At 33.4% G+C, this 14,701-nt stretch overlaps 1 protein-coding gene across 1 annotated transcript; it reads left to right on the top strand.

Annotated features, from left to right (window-relative positions):
• Positions 1-1,498: 1,498 nt before the first annotated feature.
• Positions 1,499-14,004, top strand: LOC125055584 (neural cell adhesion molecule 1). Its single transcript, XM_047658039.1, has 10 exons — positions 1,499-1,619; positions 2,971-3,110; positions 6,129-6,330; positions 9,168-9,299; positions 9,931-10,119; positions 10,217-10,277; positions 12,037-12,292; positions 12,716-12,794; positions 12,860-12,982; positions 13,671-14,004. Exons 1-10 carry the CDS (start codon positions 1,577-1,579, stop codon positions 13,928-13,930), a joined length of 1,485 nt encoding a protein of 494 aa, XP_047513995.1. The 5' UTR covers positions 1,499-1,576; the 3' UTR covers positions 13,931-14,004.
• Positions 14,005-14,701: the final 697 nt, after the last annotated feature.

Raw genomic sequence — 14,701 nt, 5'->3', positions numbered from 1 at the left:
ATTAAGGCAACTCTCAAAATTGATCGTGAATAATGTTATTATTTGGTTAAAATACATTTATGTTTATCAACTAAAATAATGGTTAAGACGTGCTGTGTCAATAACATTTAAGACATTGTAAATCATTTAAACAATGCGTAATTACTAACCAATTACATGTCCATTGTATTGTTGCAAATGTCATTATGTGCCTAATGAAAGGTCGAGTGAAGTCTTGACATATGTGACATTGGTTTGACGTATTCCTACAAACTCCGATTTTCCTGTATCTATGGATCTCCACTATTTCCGGAATTCAACGGTTTTCCCGGTGTTTTTTCTAATATATTTTTTTGCTTATTTTAAACGCATATCAGTCTTGCAGTTCGTTCAGTTTTCTCCTGAATTTTTTTTTTTAATTAATAATAGTGGCGCCTATACCTATATTGTTTAGCCTCAGATTGAATTTGTCGGGTGGAAATTTTTTAAGTGAAATTCATCGGCATCTTCGCTTTGGGACCAGGATATTACCATTGTTGGAATGGACACTAACAAAGGGCATTCCTAAATGCATGAAGAACTACTATTTAGTTTTTAATAATATCCCAACCTAATTAGTAGCCCTGATTCTGCATAAACTCAATACTGAAAACGCTTTTGAAACTTTGGGTGTAATTTCCTATTGACAGTTGTGTTCATTGCATGCATTTTTTTCTTCTGATGGCGTTACAATCGTCACAGTGAGGGTCTTCTATATATTTTCTACTTTCTGCGGTCTTTTGGCGTCTCGCCTTCTTTTCGCCCGCGCTTAATCATTTCTTCTTGCCCTGCTTAGACTGAAACTAAGACTTTTCATATTTATTTTTGACTGTAACGACGTCCGGATATAACGACGAAATTAAAGTGGTCCCTTCATCGTTGTTATACCCGAAATTATATATTATAACTAGCAGACTCGGCCAAGCGTTGCTGTGGCTAAGGTTTTTGTTATATTAAATATTAGTAAACTATTCAAGGGAAACGGTAGGAGAAAACCAGTCATGTGGACCACCATGCTTTTTTGGTGGTTATGCCATTAAATTGTAGCTTATGTGAAACGTTGGTACTTTCAATACAGCGCCATCTGTTAGAATTGTGACTATCAAATAATAAACAAATATTTTGCAATATGTAATAAACAATGGTAATAGCACAATGGTATAAATTGAGATGTAAGCTATCCTATCTTTTAAGTTAGATCAAACTGTACACGGTGTGCAAATTTGATTGAAATCGGTTTTTTATGTTGTAATTAATTATTGACAATCCTTCTTTCGTCTCCGATGTATTGCAAAAAAATAACTTTATGCAATATTAGTGTTTGACTGTCTATCATTCTTTATTCCTAGATATATAAAACAAGATTTCTTTGACCTTATTCGGTACTTATTACCCCATTTCATCTGACCTTTTTAATTGTATGGCCTAAGTGTTGCTTCCGGAATGTCATTATGGGTACAAGTATAACTACTAATTGATATTAATTAGCGGGAACTCTCGTTCCACATAACTGGCATTTCATTTCGGCCGTTAATACTATTGAGGTGTGTTAAAAAATATGAAGTGCGTTATTTTTATTGCAATTTTGGCGTTGTACACAGGTATTTATATAATGTTACTATATACTAATATATATCATTGTTACTTTAACACTATTTTTTTAAAATACGCAATTGAAAGTAACTCCAAAGGAGTATGAGTGAAGCATAATACATATCTGAGTCTGTTTTATTTTAAGGCAATTCCTTCTCTCAATAATACCTCATACTCCATTGACTAATTTGAGTCATTTTTACACGCTTTATATTAGCTTCACCTGTAAAACCGACTCCTTCGGACTTGATTTTGACCCACTTTTAACGGACAGATTTAATTCAAACTTTACGCACCTGTCAAAGATCGATGACAATGCAATAATCCGAAAAAAAATGAAAAAAAAAAAAAATTAACTAAAAAATAAATAATAGTTTAAAAAAACTAAAAAACACGCTTTTAAAGCACATCAAACTAAAAAGTGAAAAATAATTCCTAATTAAGGCTGAAAATGGTAATGAACAAAAAATACTGGTATAAGGGTCGATTCGACCAAACAAGAGTAAATCTTAATCTTAGAATAAATCGTCAGTTAATCGAGAGTAAATCAATTTTACGTTTTACCAACTACAAATTCTAAGAATAGTGGGCTTATTCGGGAATTGCTACTATACCGCCGTTTCGCACGGAATAACAGCTATTCCTAGAATAATTTAATGGCGTCAGTCAGTCCAATCAGCTGATTTCTGTCATTTCACAAATATGTATTCTGTGTTTTAATTTCAAGTCAACGCAACGCACTAAATTAATAGTCTAGCATTGTATAATGAAACGTTTAAACAATTTATTATTTATTTATTTGTTTTTAGATTTTTTATTTTCTATAATATTAGAATGAAATTCAACTGGGCTCAACAGAAGTTCCTTTTTAGAGGAAAGCCTCAAACAAACAAGAAATAAAAACTTTTTGTTGTCGTTTGACACCTGTTAAAAGCTACTTTTTCACACTATAATACGGCAAAATCGAGTTGACATGATGTATGCTCTTACACTGTCCCGTTGTAGAACAACATTTATTTGCCGAGTTTTATTTTCGTTCACCATTCTCTTGCTATTCGCGTATTGTTATTCCTAGCACAATTATACTATCGATTACGTGGACAAACGACTATGGATTTACTCGAGATTAAAATCATGGAATAGATTATTCTTGGTATAGTTACTCGTGTATAAATTGAAGTTTGGTCGAATCGACCCTTAGTATATTTTGTATTTTTTGTTGTTAAAAAATACACAAACCACAGTAATAAAAGCTTGTATTTTTTTCTACTTTTTATTATGATATATCAAAGCTTTGCATAATATAATCACGGTCTACAATTATAACTACACTTTAGTATTGTTTTATTTTTTGTTTAGTTCATGGACTCAAGACCATTCAGAAGGGATATTTTAATACAATATCGGTGGAACCAATAGAATACGGAGCAGACAGAAATTACTACAACGCTGGAATTAGAAAATCCATCATTTGCAAGGGTGGTGATAAAAATCAAAAGGTACGTGTTAAACGTAAAGGTACTGTTCAGGTCAACCATGCCGCGGGAGGGTATGCGTAACGCATTTCCCCACGAAAAAAAAAACCGCTTCAGTGTCTCTCATCCCTGAGGTCGTAGGGTCGATCCCTGGCTGTGCACCAATGTACATTCTATATGCGCATTCACTTGCGAATTAAGGTGAAGGAAAACATAGTGAGGAGACTGGCTTATTTTATTTACAAAAGCTTGCCAATGCTCGGCACACTGTTAATGTATCAGAAAGGTGTACCTTTAGAAAGATAAAATACAAGATCTAATGTGTCAACGCTTGACTGAGACATAAAAATTCGACGGCGTGTATAAGGTAGGTGATCATCCGTCCTAAATTATCACGAAATACATACAGACGCCAGATCTAAGATGTTGCGCTACTCGTTGCTTTTTATGTGTATGTATGACGGTATATCTCGAAATGGAACCTAATCAAAAGTCACAATATATAATAATTACTGTGCGTTATCTGTACTACAATATATTTAAACTAAGAAAAATACTATTTTCGTTTGCAGACCGGGCATGGTAATAAATTTATTTTTAACAAAAGTATTATAAATGGCCACCATATTTGGGTAAAATTTTCATATATGGCGTCGGTTGTTTTAACAGATATTTAAGAAAAATGTGGGTTCATTGTAACAGTGAGAACCTTAACATTTGTAGGTTTTGTTTGCAGTTAAATATTTTTACGTGTCCGATTTGTGAATAAACGTTTGCTTCAGCTAATGTAGTTATAGTCTTGTCCTTATCACTATAGTGTACTTTTTGTTAGACTGATAGGGGCAAAATATTATCACGTAGTACATAAGGATGAAGGCTAGTCTGCAAATGTCCTCTTATTTTTGGTTTGCAGGCAAATAAACGTTTATTTCATTTTCCCAAAAATTCAAACAATAAAAATAACACATTTTCCTATAGGTCGGTTATCGAAAGCTGGCGGCTAATGCAATTTCACATACAGTATGTTTCAAAATAAGATTTTTTTGCCCTGCTATACATTTTAGTCCACTCTGGTTTTAGTAAGGTTGGGTGGGTTGTAAATAAATAAAAATGTGTCAAATACATATAAATATTAGGTGCATACGAGGGTGGATCCAAAAGTTCTAAGCCAGACCAAGAACGTGAAAGAGTAGTTCGTGTAAATAATTTTTAATTTTTCGATATAAGCTCCATCTAGCTCAACACACTTCACTTTTACTTCACTAACTATTCTTTCAGTATTGAGAAACCCCAGTCGCATCTGATGTCAAGTTAAATATAAAAAATTTTCATTAAACTGTTTTTATTAAAATGCTTAAAATAATTAAAAAAATTGTGCACCATTTCACGAGATTGGCCTGGTAAGGTTTGAAAAAAGATCAACATGTATAAAATAATCATAATATAAAACAGTAAAGATCAACATAAACAGTAGCAAAAGAAAAACAATAACTGTTCCTTTTATACTCATAAGCTTGACCGAGCGCGAGAGAGACGGACAGTCTTTTCGTGATGTATTTGTGATTGTATTTCAGTTTGACATCACGTCTCGCGCTTATACACAGACACTACACGAGCACAAAGTGTAAATGTGTTGAAGCCGCCAGCTTTAGATAACATACCTATACCCACGATTGAAATACTTAAATAAAGAGGGTACTTACAAAAATTTATGATATTTTAAAAATGCATTACGATTTTTAATCGCTAAAACATCGCGTAAATCGAACATAAGGTCTCAGTTTATTTCATACAGAATTGTAGTCATACTAGAATTTCCTTCTATTTAAGTGAAATTACTATGCACAATGTATTATTAATATGTATGGAGACTATTAATTACATTATTAACTTCGTTATGTATTGATTTTGCAATTGAATGTTAGAAGCAATAATTACTAAAGGACAAGGATGTCAAAAATAATTAACTCAAGTAATTTTTAAGGTATATACCTAAAATAAAACATAATTAGTAGTTAAAGAATAATTAAGTAACTAACTTTACTATTCTTTAATATTAGACTTTAGTCCCGCACTCCGCTCTTTCAATAATATGGGAAAGGGTCATTTTTGTATTTAATACGCTGATTTTGAGAGAAGTGTGTGAACAGCAAACTAACCTAAAACAATAGGCTATTTTAGTGTGTAGAATAATATGTTATTGAGAGTAAACTCAAAATAACTTTATTGATATAAGTAAATAACTACACTTATGAACTTCAAAAATGAAGTTAATTAATTGTAAATTTACATTTACTACCTGTTCGCAAGTCATGGGCGTAGAGGGCAAGAAAAACTGGCAAGAAACTTTCCGCCACTCCTTTAAATCGCTAAGTTTTGAGTCACAAATTGTTTGAACTGGAGCAAATCAATCCCAAGGATTAGGATTATTTAAATATTAGTCAAATTTATAAAAAACTTTATTTATTAATCTACGTTTATCGAATGCTTTGAATTTATTTAGTGATAATTCTCTAATTTCGCTTGTGAGTTTGTTGCAAAAACGAATAAATATAATCAGTATAAAACATGGCTTGAAAAATAGGTTATTATAGATAACTTGTATAAATCATGAATTGTTCAAAAAACCCAAATCAAAATATAGATTTTTAAACGTTGGCACAAAACGGTCACATATTAAAATTCACACAGGTCACAGTGAAACACAAGTATGTTTTTTATTTTATTTGAGGGAGTGGCGCGCGGTCGGCTAAAACCGCTTGTAGGGTCCGTGTATGTATAGCGTCCGGCAGCTCTAAGCTGTCGACCGCACGGCGAAACTCGACCGCATAGCGACTGCTCTGACCGCTCAGGAACTGCTCGAGCGGTCCGTGTATTGCGGATATGAATTTAGTATGGAAACTGCAGATCGCCGTGCGGCGACCGCTTAGAGCAGTCGGTCTCAGCTGAACATGGCCAGCGTTACAGCTTTTCCATAGCAATGATTTAACTATTTACTGTAATTGTCTTTGGTAAGACTAAAATGCCAATCATTTTCCTCAGGTTGAATGGATAAATCCCTCAGGCGTGGTTGTTCCTCGGGTTTCAACCAACCGAGTGTTTGTACAGGAGCACTTTGTCCCCTCCTATAGGGCTAGGGTACCGGCAGCCGTGCTGGTCTTCACCCATGCAACGGTGGAAGATAGTGGTGTATGGGAATGCCGTGCGGGGGGAAAGAAAAGAGAACTCTCGCTGTGTATTATTGGTAAGACTTCAGTATGTATTATTTATTTATTTCCTACATCATTATTCTATATCTATCTAATAATATCTTTATATATTAACAGTCACTACTTAGCTTTTTATATTTATTTAATTAAATTCTAAACATTTTTATGAAACATAATACTTAAGAATCTTGCTACAAGTGCGCATGTTCATTAGTTGCTCATTTGACTCGTTCGGTTGTTTACGAATTGTTAGGAATTGACTCGAACATTTCCCCGAAGTGGGATGGTCGAGTCGGAGTAGGGAATAGATTATAGAAGATGTTGTGACATGCGCCCGGGCAATTCCTTTCTTTAAGTTTGAAGTTATACAGTTTATGTAAAGTCAGTGAAGTACTTTATAGTGAATCAAGTCATTATTTAAAGGAGTGTTTAATTTCCTACCCTACGATAGAACTATTCAATAATACCTACACCGATAATTCTATAATTAAATATATATAAAACAAAATAACATTGATCTTATAGCTAATATTATAACAAGCGGCTCTTGTTAACTCAGGCAGAGTAGACAGTAGTAAATCTTGTTTATGACGTTTATCGCTCGCGTGATTGACGCATCTGACTAACGCATTGTATAAAGTCTTGATTGCACTTATAATCGTGAAGCCACAGACTATTCGTTATATGAACCCAAGGTTTCTGTAAGCCATTTAGCATATCTTATCTATGTGATGCGCAAAAGCATCGTAGAATTATAACTGATTCTCTTAATGTTGTTGAGAGTCGCTGTAAATCAGCGCTCTTTGCCATTTGGTGATGATGGATACAAAGTTAAACGTATCTACGTCTCCAAGCTAAACTGTACCTTTTTTATGTTTTCATACTTCTGTCTCTGTGGATTAAATGTTCTGTTTGCTGGTTTGAATACGGTTGGAATAATCTCTAATTCTGCCAGTATATTTTATGGTTGCATTTCATACAATCTATGTGATTGTTTAATAATGCTATTATTATGTATGTTTAAAAAGTTTTGTTAAGTCAAACTACTATGATTAGATTTACGTTGTAAATTAAATTAAATTAAGTTGTTGACGATGAATGCGTTTCAGTACAAGTTTACACGACTTATACAAGTCTTAAATATGTGTAAGACTGGTTTCAGGCTTTTTAATATAGAAACCATATTTATTTATAATTAAACCTTGTTCACTTTGTCGAAGTAGCAAAATGTTCTATAAATAAAAAAACTTTAGAGGTGTCAAGGGACACCCGGATGGAACGAAATTCCTTCTGATTAATTTATATGTTAATTGGTATCATAACAGTATGATAGATTAGAGAAAAAAAAAGCCAATATCACGAGGTGTTCTCAGGCGGTCACCCATCCAAGTACTGACCACGCCCGACGTTGCTTAACTTCGGTGATCGGACGAGAACCGGTATATTACAATAGTAAATAGCAAAAAAGTGTCGTGACAACTTTTCGTAAGAATTTTTTCCGTCTAGCCCCCTTTCACAACGCGCGATAAGGAACTTCGTTCCAAAAAAAAACAGCACAGCATACAACTATTACGAAAAAAGTTTCGATTTATTAGTGGTGTACTGTGGTGTCGAGGATCGATTTACAAATACGATATCTTTAAGCACCTATTGACTATGGTCGAGGTGTAAATGGCGTATTTATGGAGAATGTAATGATTGGAAGCATCTAATTTCAGATGCACTTATAACTATAGTTATATACAATCGTTCAGGTGTTTGCTAAACGGTTGCCTTTTGTTTTGAGTGGGTGATATTTGCGAAGTTTTTCTATTTCTTTGGATTTGTACTCTGTCGGTACTGTAATGTATATTAATTTTTTTCTTATTTATACAATCAATGTAAACAAACTCAAGTTTATGGTGTGACGTTACTCTATGTATTTCCCATTTAAATATTCTATGTATTTTTTATAAAAAATATTTGAGGAAAAAATATTACAATACGGAATTAACAAACCTGTGTTTTTACAAAATGGAAATACAAATACTTCGAAAGCTTTTTTATACATACCAGAAATTCTAAGTGGCTTTGACGTATTTGCACTTAGGTCAGATACCTACATAGAAATCGTGGTTTCGTAGTATGTATCCATCAAAAATCAATATTAACGTCTTTGGTAAAATATATATAATGGTATCGCTTATACGAGTACTGGGAATAAATAAGGCGCAACTGCGTTTCTCTGTGAATACAAAAGATTTATTTACAAAAGAAATATCTATTAATTTACATTTAATAAAAAAAAATATATTAACAAACTCACCTGTGAATATAAAAGAAACAACATTTAAAGCCTATATTCTAGGTTTTATAAAATAAAATAATAAAATTAAAAAATTAAAACATCTTACATCTATTACGTCAAGTGACAAATTAAACATCGTCGCTCAGACGGCAAAGAAGAAAAATAAAATATAAAAAGAGTTTGTATAGGAAAATATGTTTTCCTTACATATATATAATAGTATCTATTTATATATAAAATATAAATATAATATTTATTTATTTAATATGTTAAATGTCTTTCGTATTAAATATCTGTTTAGCCGTTTGAAGTGAATCTTTGGAACTCTAATGAGTCTAAACTACACTTAAAAGAGTCCATTAACATGTTCTATAATATTTATTATTACTATTTAAATTTATCTTTACACTTGGGCTTGGAAAAATGTAAGTAATATGTATGCGTCTGAAAAATTCCGAGAAAAATGCATGTCGATAAAATATCAATTCATCAGTATTAACGTTAGATTTAAGATTATCTTCAAATATTATAAACTTAGTAAAGGCTGCATTGAAATGTATTTAAGTAATTAATTTTTTCTTTAAGATCCAGCCGAGTTCGTGGATACACCGACAGAAGTTACCGTGGACTTGGGCAGGTCCATAACACTCACCTGCCAAGCACGAGGTGGGCCAGAACCTACACTAGTGTGGTATAGAAGTGGAGAAATTGTTGTTGGTAATATATATATCTTTATTATCTTTTATTTACAGGTTTGCGTCGTAACAATTCAATACTTAAATTAATTTAAAATTCGATATTATATCAGCCTCGTGCTGATTTCTGCATAGTAATGAGGTGCGGGGTTAAAGTTTACTGCCAAAGCAACACTGCAATACTAATTTGTATGCGATTTAAAATTTACCTCAATGCACCTGAATACTGGTTACTGAATAGTACGATAATAGTATTACTGTTTACTCTGTTTAAATTAAAAATTAATGCACTTATTTATTGGTTATGGTATTCCCTTAATTTCTGTAATTCAAAAAAACAAAACAAATGCATTTCCGGGCAGGTATACGCACTTCTAAAATACACATGTCGGAACACTTCAAAAGTAAATATAATGAGTGTTATAGTCTCACTTTTTAAATACGATACAGTTGGCGGAACTGTTTAAACAAAGAGCTCCCTCAAAGGCCTGCAACGCACCCACTAAAATGGGCTGCGATGACTGCCCTTTTTGGCTGTGTCGCAGGATCGTTTGCTGCGTTGTTTATCCATTTATATAAAAAATAAGAATACATTTAAAAGCAGAATTGTAAACCATATATTTCTCCTTACGGATCGTCGATTTCTTTTGCAGAAGATAGTGCTTCATCCAAATACGTAGTGACTACAAAATTTAACAGTCAAGGATTTGAAGGTCTTCTCACCATCAGATCGCTTGAAAGAGAGGATAGTGGTATCTATACTTGCACAGCGATACAGTCCAGTCCTCATGATGAAGACTGTACAGCAAACAAGAGTACTAATATTACACTTAACATTAACTGTAAGCATTTGAATAAACTAATTGAAAATCTACTTGGTTATTATGAAATTATAAGTAAAGCTGACTGTTTAATTTCGTTCGATGCTACTGATTTTAGATGCGCCTGTATTCTCTGATGGCAACGATACAAATGTAGTTTTCGTCAAGGAAAATGAAAAGTAAGTGGTGATAAAGTTTGAAATCTCCATATCATTCTGTTGTTCCCACGTATCAAGAACGATTTCATGAATAACAATTGTACAGAATTGGAATACTTTTGTTCTAGTTTATATAGAACAATGCTCTTCTAGAAACACGCTGGAGTTTCACCCCTTCGTTGTTGATATCCCCAGGTCCACGATTTGGTTCGTCGTTTTTTATAGAAACAGCAAAGGAACTCCTTGCCCCCTTTCATTTACCCTAGACAATATAATATGGGTTAATTTAAGCGGTGATTAAATAGCTAATGAAAAATTAAAAGCTGCCCGCGCGGCCAATAATAATCAAAATGAGATTAGGGTAAAAAACCTCCTTCATCGGGGAAGGCGAACTTCGCTCACTCCAGTGAGCTTCCGTCCTGCCCTTCAGGCGATTGACCACCCTGCGACGGCCCAAGCTGAGGTCCGAGTCTCACAGGAGACGTCCTTGCGCTAGTCGTGGGTAAAACGCCTATTCAGGCCGAGCTAAACTCGCCAAAACAGGCTGAGCTGAGCTGTAAAGGCCCTTAAGGCCAACAGCGAGATTGCTTTAATAAAAAAGGAGATTAAATAGACATTTCCTGGACAGGGGTGTCCATCTCACTTAATATCAGGTGGGGTTGTAGTCAAACCTCTGTCCAGTTCCGCCTTGCGATTCTGTAACTCACTTTTCGAACTCTCACAGCGGTTTTCGCAGCGGCGGTCGCGCTAAAATCAGTCGTAAAGTAGTTTGGTGGTGGTTATTTTACAATTTGGCATTCTGACAAACAATAAACTATAAGTTCCCTCCTTAAATAATCGCAAGGCTGTATACAAAAAGTGTATTGTTATCAATTCGCTTCCTCTAGATGTGCATTTCAAATACATATTCGAAAACAAAAATATTCCATCGGCCTTTATCATATGTCAGTGTCAGCCTTCATTTGCATACTACATCACAATAAATGCCAAATTCTTTAAGTGTCAAAATTTGACCTAGGACCTTCCCCTTTTTTACTGAATCTAATTTTTTTATAACTGTGTTGTGCTTCTGTAATAAATTAGCTTTTGTGTTGTGTTGAATATATTTTAGAAGTAATAATTAAGAATTTATTAGTAGTTTTACTTATCGACAGAAATCAACGTTTAATGTTTTTCACATCAACACTAACTATGCAGTTTTGTATCGCGCAGCCCGGACATAACGACCAATATTTAAAAATCGATTGTATAAGCTATCGCGGAATATGGTTAAAAGGAGTATCTAGATTCTAGAATATCCATAGCGAAAAATCACCTGCATCATGACATCCTCACTTTTACATCATCACACAACACAGCCAAATTAGACATTACTTAGTAAAATGTATTGAATAATTTTATTGTTTTTTCCGTTTTGTAAAAGTTTGAAACTTTGTAAATATTATATATTCCATCTTTGGCTTTAATTTTATTTTAATTGTTTATTATTATATATAATTTGAGTTAACTGTAGGGTTACGAAATAAATAAATAAACTAATTAGGCCATTTGCCGTCTTCTGAGGTACCAATAGTTGTACATAATAATATATACACAGTTGCAATCAGTTCCTACAAATCATTATGATGACCTAAAAGGTGCTAGCGAAGTTATTCTGGTTTGTTAGGATATACATCTTCTTGACCGTAGCCACTGGTGTCTTCAATCCTCCCTCAACGTTGGAGAAAGCGCTCAACATACCAGAACAAAATGAAATAATTATTGCTGTTTTTAATTCCAGTGCAGAACTAACTTGTTCCGTTGAGGCGTATCCGGAGCCGACATATCGTTGGTTCAAAGAAGTTGGTAGTGATCTATCTGAAATTCCTCAAACTGAAATAAGGGTAGCGGAAGATGGCAGCAAGGCTGTTATAATTTTAAAGGTGGAGAAGTCAATATTTGGTCAAAGATTTGTCTGCCGTGCGACAAATCAGTATGGGAATGTTGATAAAGTATTTGCGATTCAAAAACTGGAAAAGCCACAAGCGCCAATCGAGGTACGCTTTGATATTTAGCGTTTACTAGTTAGTTAGTTGGAGGTCTTCCACAGTCCGTTTCACAAGGCATTTTCTTTTGCGAACTGTGGAATCGACTCCGGGGGGGGGGGTCTCTTCCCTCAAAGATACGACCTCCAAATGTTTAAAAAGCGACTATACTCCTCCCTCAAAGGCCGGCAACGCACCCACTAAAAATGGGTGTCTATGGGCTGCCCTTTTTGGTCGTCCCGCAAGCTCGTTTGCCCCCCTAGTATATAAAAAAAAGAGTCAGTTGTCCTGCTTTTTCGTTGTGGTTAATTTAATTAAGATCCGTAATAAAGACTGTAGGGTATGGACAATTTCTTATTTTAAATATCTATTAAAAATATTTCTTGAGTGAAAAGAACCTAAGTGTAAATTATTATTTTTAAATTATTATTTCAGCTAAATATAAACAATTCTACATACAATTCAGTACAATTAAGGGTAACTTGGGAGGAGGAAGCGTTTTATCAAGTTGCAGGTATACAATAATTTATTAAAAAAAAGTTTCAAGCATATTTAATATTTGCTTCTTATTTCTTTAAGGAGTTGAAATTCAATACGTGCAAGCGAGTGGATTAAAAAGGAAAGGAAATTCTGAATGGAGAAAAGCAACTGAAATAGAAGTGAAGTCAGAAGAGTTTGATGGTATAGAGAGTGAAAGTGGTGGTAAGTCCAGTAGTCGCCAGGTGAAGGGATATTGCATGTGTTTTTACTAAAACATTTTTTCATAGTGTATGTTATCAAGCAGTTACATTATTAATCAAATCCAAGATTTTCCAATTTAACAATTTACTAAATCAATTGTTGGACCATACAGGGACACTGTTTTAAAAGACTCGACTCGAAACTAAAAATTTCTGCAAAAAAATGAGATTTATCTAGCTAATTTAATTTCATCTAAAATGTTCAAAGTTAATATATTTTAAAAGGTTATATAAGGACAAAGGTTTCATAATAACATTTGTTTATAATACATATAAGCTACCCCCGCGAACTTCATTTCGCCTTATTATGATTTTTACTTAGTCTTCCTTTTTAGTAGCTGTCTTATTTATATTGGTATGTACCTACCAATATATATTAGACACTGTTCGCTTTTCCGCAATTAGAACTGGTTTTTTAAGTTTTTCCTTGCAGTTTTTCAATTTTTTTTCTTCATTCTTCAAAATCCTTTCTCAGAGTTCAAAGAATAAATAAAAGAAATACTGGAATTGGACCAGCCTTCGAGTTTTGCGCTTAACGACATATTTTGCTATTCAGTTATTTAATTAGATAACAATATCAGACGTATGATTTACTTATATATCTTTTTATTATATATTATTTCTTTAAATGATTATTTATTTCTCCACAGTTGCTCTTATAACATTGCCAAAGCTAGAGGAAGACACGTCATATTGGCTGCGTATTCGCGCAATCAATGAGGCCGGCTGGTCTTCTTGGTCCGCACCAGTCAAAGGTGCCACAGATCTTAAACCGGAAGTGGAGGATATTGAGGAAAGCCCTATAATTGAGGAAAGTCATGATTCTATCGCTCGTTTATACGGCCTACTATTTGCTGGGGGAGTGTTGGTTATAGCTTTCGGATCTATGTTTATAGTGAGATTGGTTTAGTTAGTCACGGTGTCATTAAAGTATTATACAAGGATTGTTTTAATTTTATTGTTTTAATATATTAAGTTGATAAAGTACGTATACGTAAAAACTGAATTTTGCATACAATCTAAGTAAAGCGTTTAAATATATATTTTGACTTCTTCACTTCGTTTTTGTCTAGCTCAGTATTTCCCAATCTTTTTTGTACCATGCCCCATCTTAACCTTTCTAAAACTTTTAAGCAATGTAATATACATAATATTTAATAGTAAAAAAAATATTTTTACTCCTAAGAAGCTTAAATGATAGGTTTTAGGAAGAAATTACTAGGAAGTTGTTAAGAAAACACGGTAAATAAATTTTCAAAATGAGAAACTGAAATTAAAATTCCAAGTAATTGTAACAAATTGTCCCTCTAAATTTTTAATTTAATAGGCCCTCTTAACAATCAAATTGCCAACCTGTGAGGCATGGGCCCCACGTTAGAAACACTGGTCTAGCTTGTTAAATTATTATATAAAGAGCGGTACTTCTATTTACTAGCACAGTGGTAAAAAGATGTCCTTTTAACATGCATCATGGTAGGGGAAATATCCAACTAACTAAAGATTAAGAATAGGAAATAAAACACGATTTATAAATCACCTTTAATAGAGGCATCCAGTGTAACATAATATCTGCAACCAACAATACCCTAAATGTGAAAATGCTATGAATTTATTTATTTACAAACAGATACATTCATACAGGAGCTACAAGCAATATAAATAATAAAATGTGAGCATTATA

Source organism: Pieris napi, chromosome 13 (assembly GCF_905475465.1).
Source record: "Pieris napi chromosome 13, ilPieNapi1.2, whole genome shotgun sequence".
Taxonomy (NCBI): Eukaryota; Metazoa; Arthropoda; class Insecta; order Lepidoptera; family Pieridae; genus Pieris; species Pieris napi.
The sequence above is the reverse complement of the archived record's forward strand: the minus strand, read 5'-3'. Positions and strand labels throughout refer to the sequence as shown.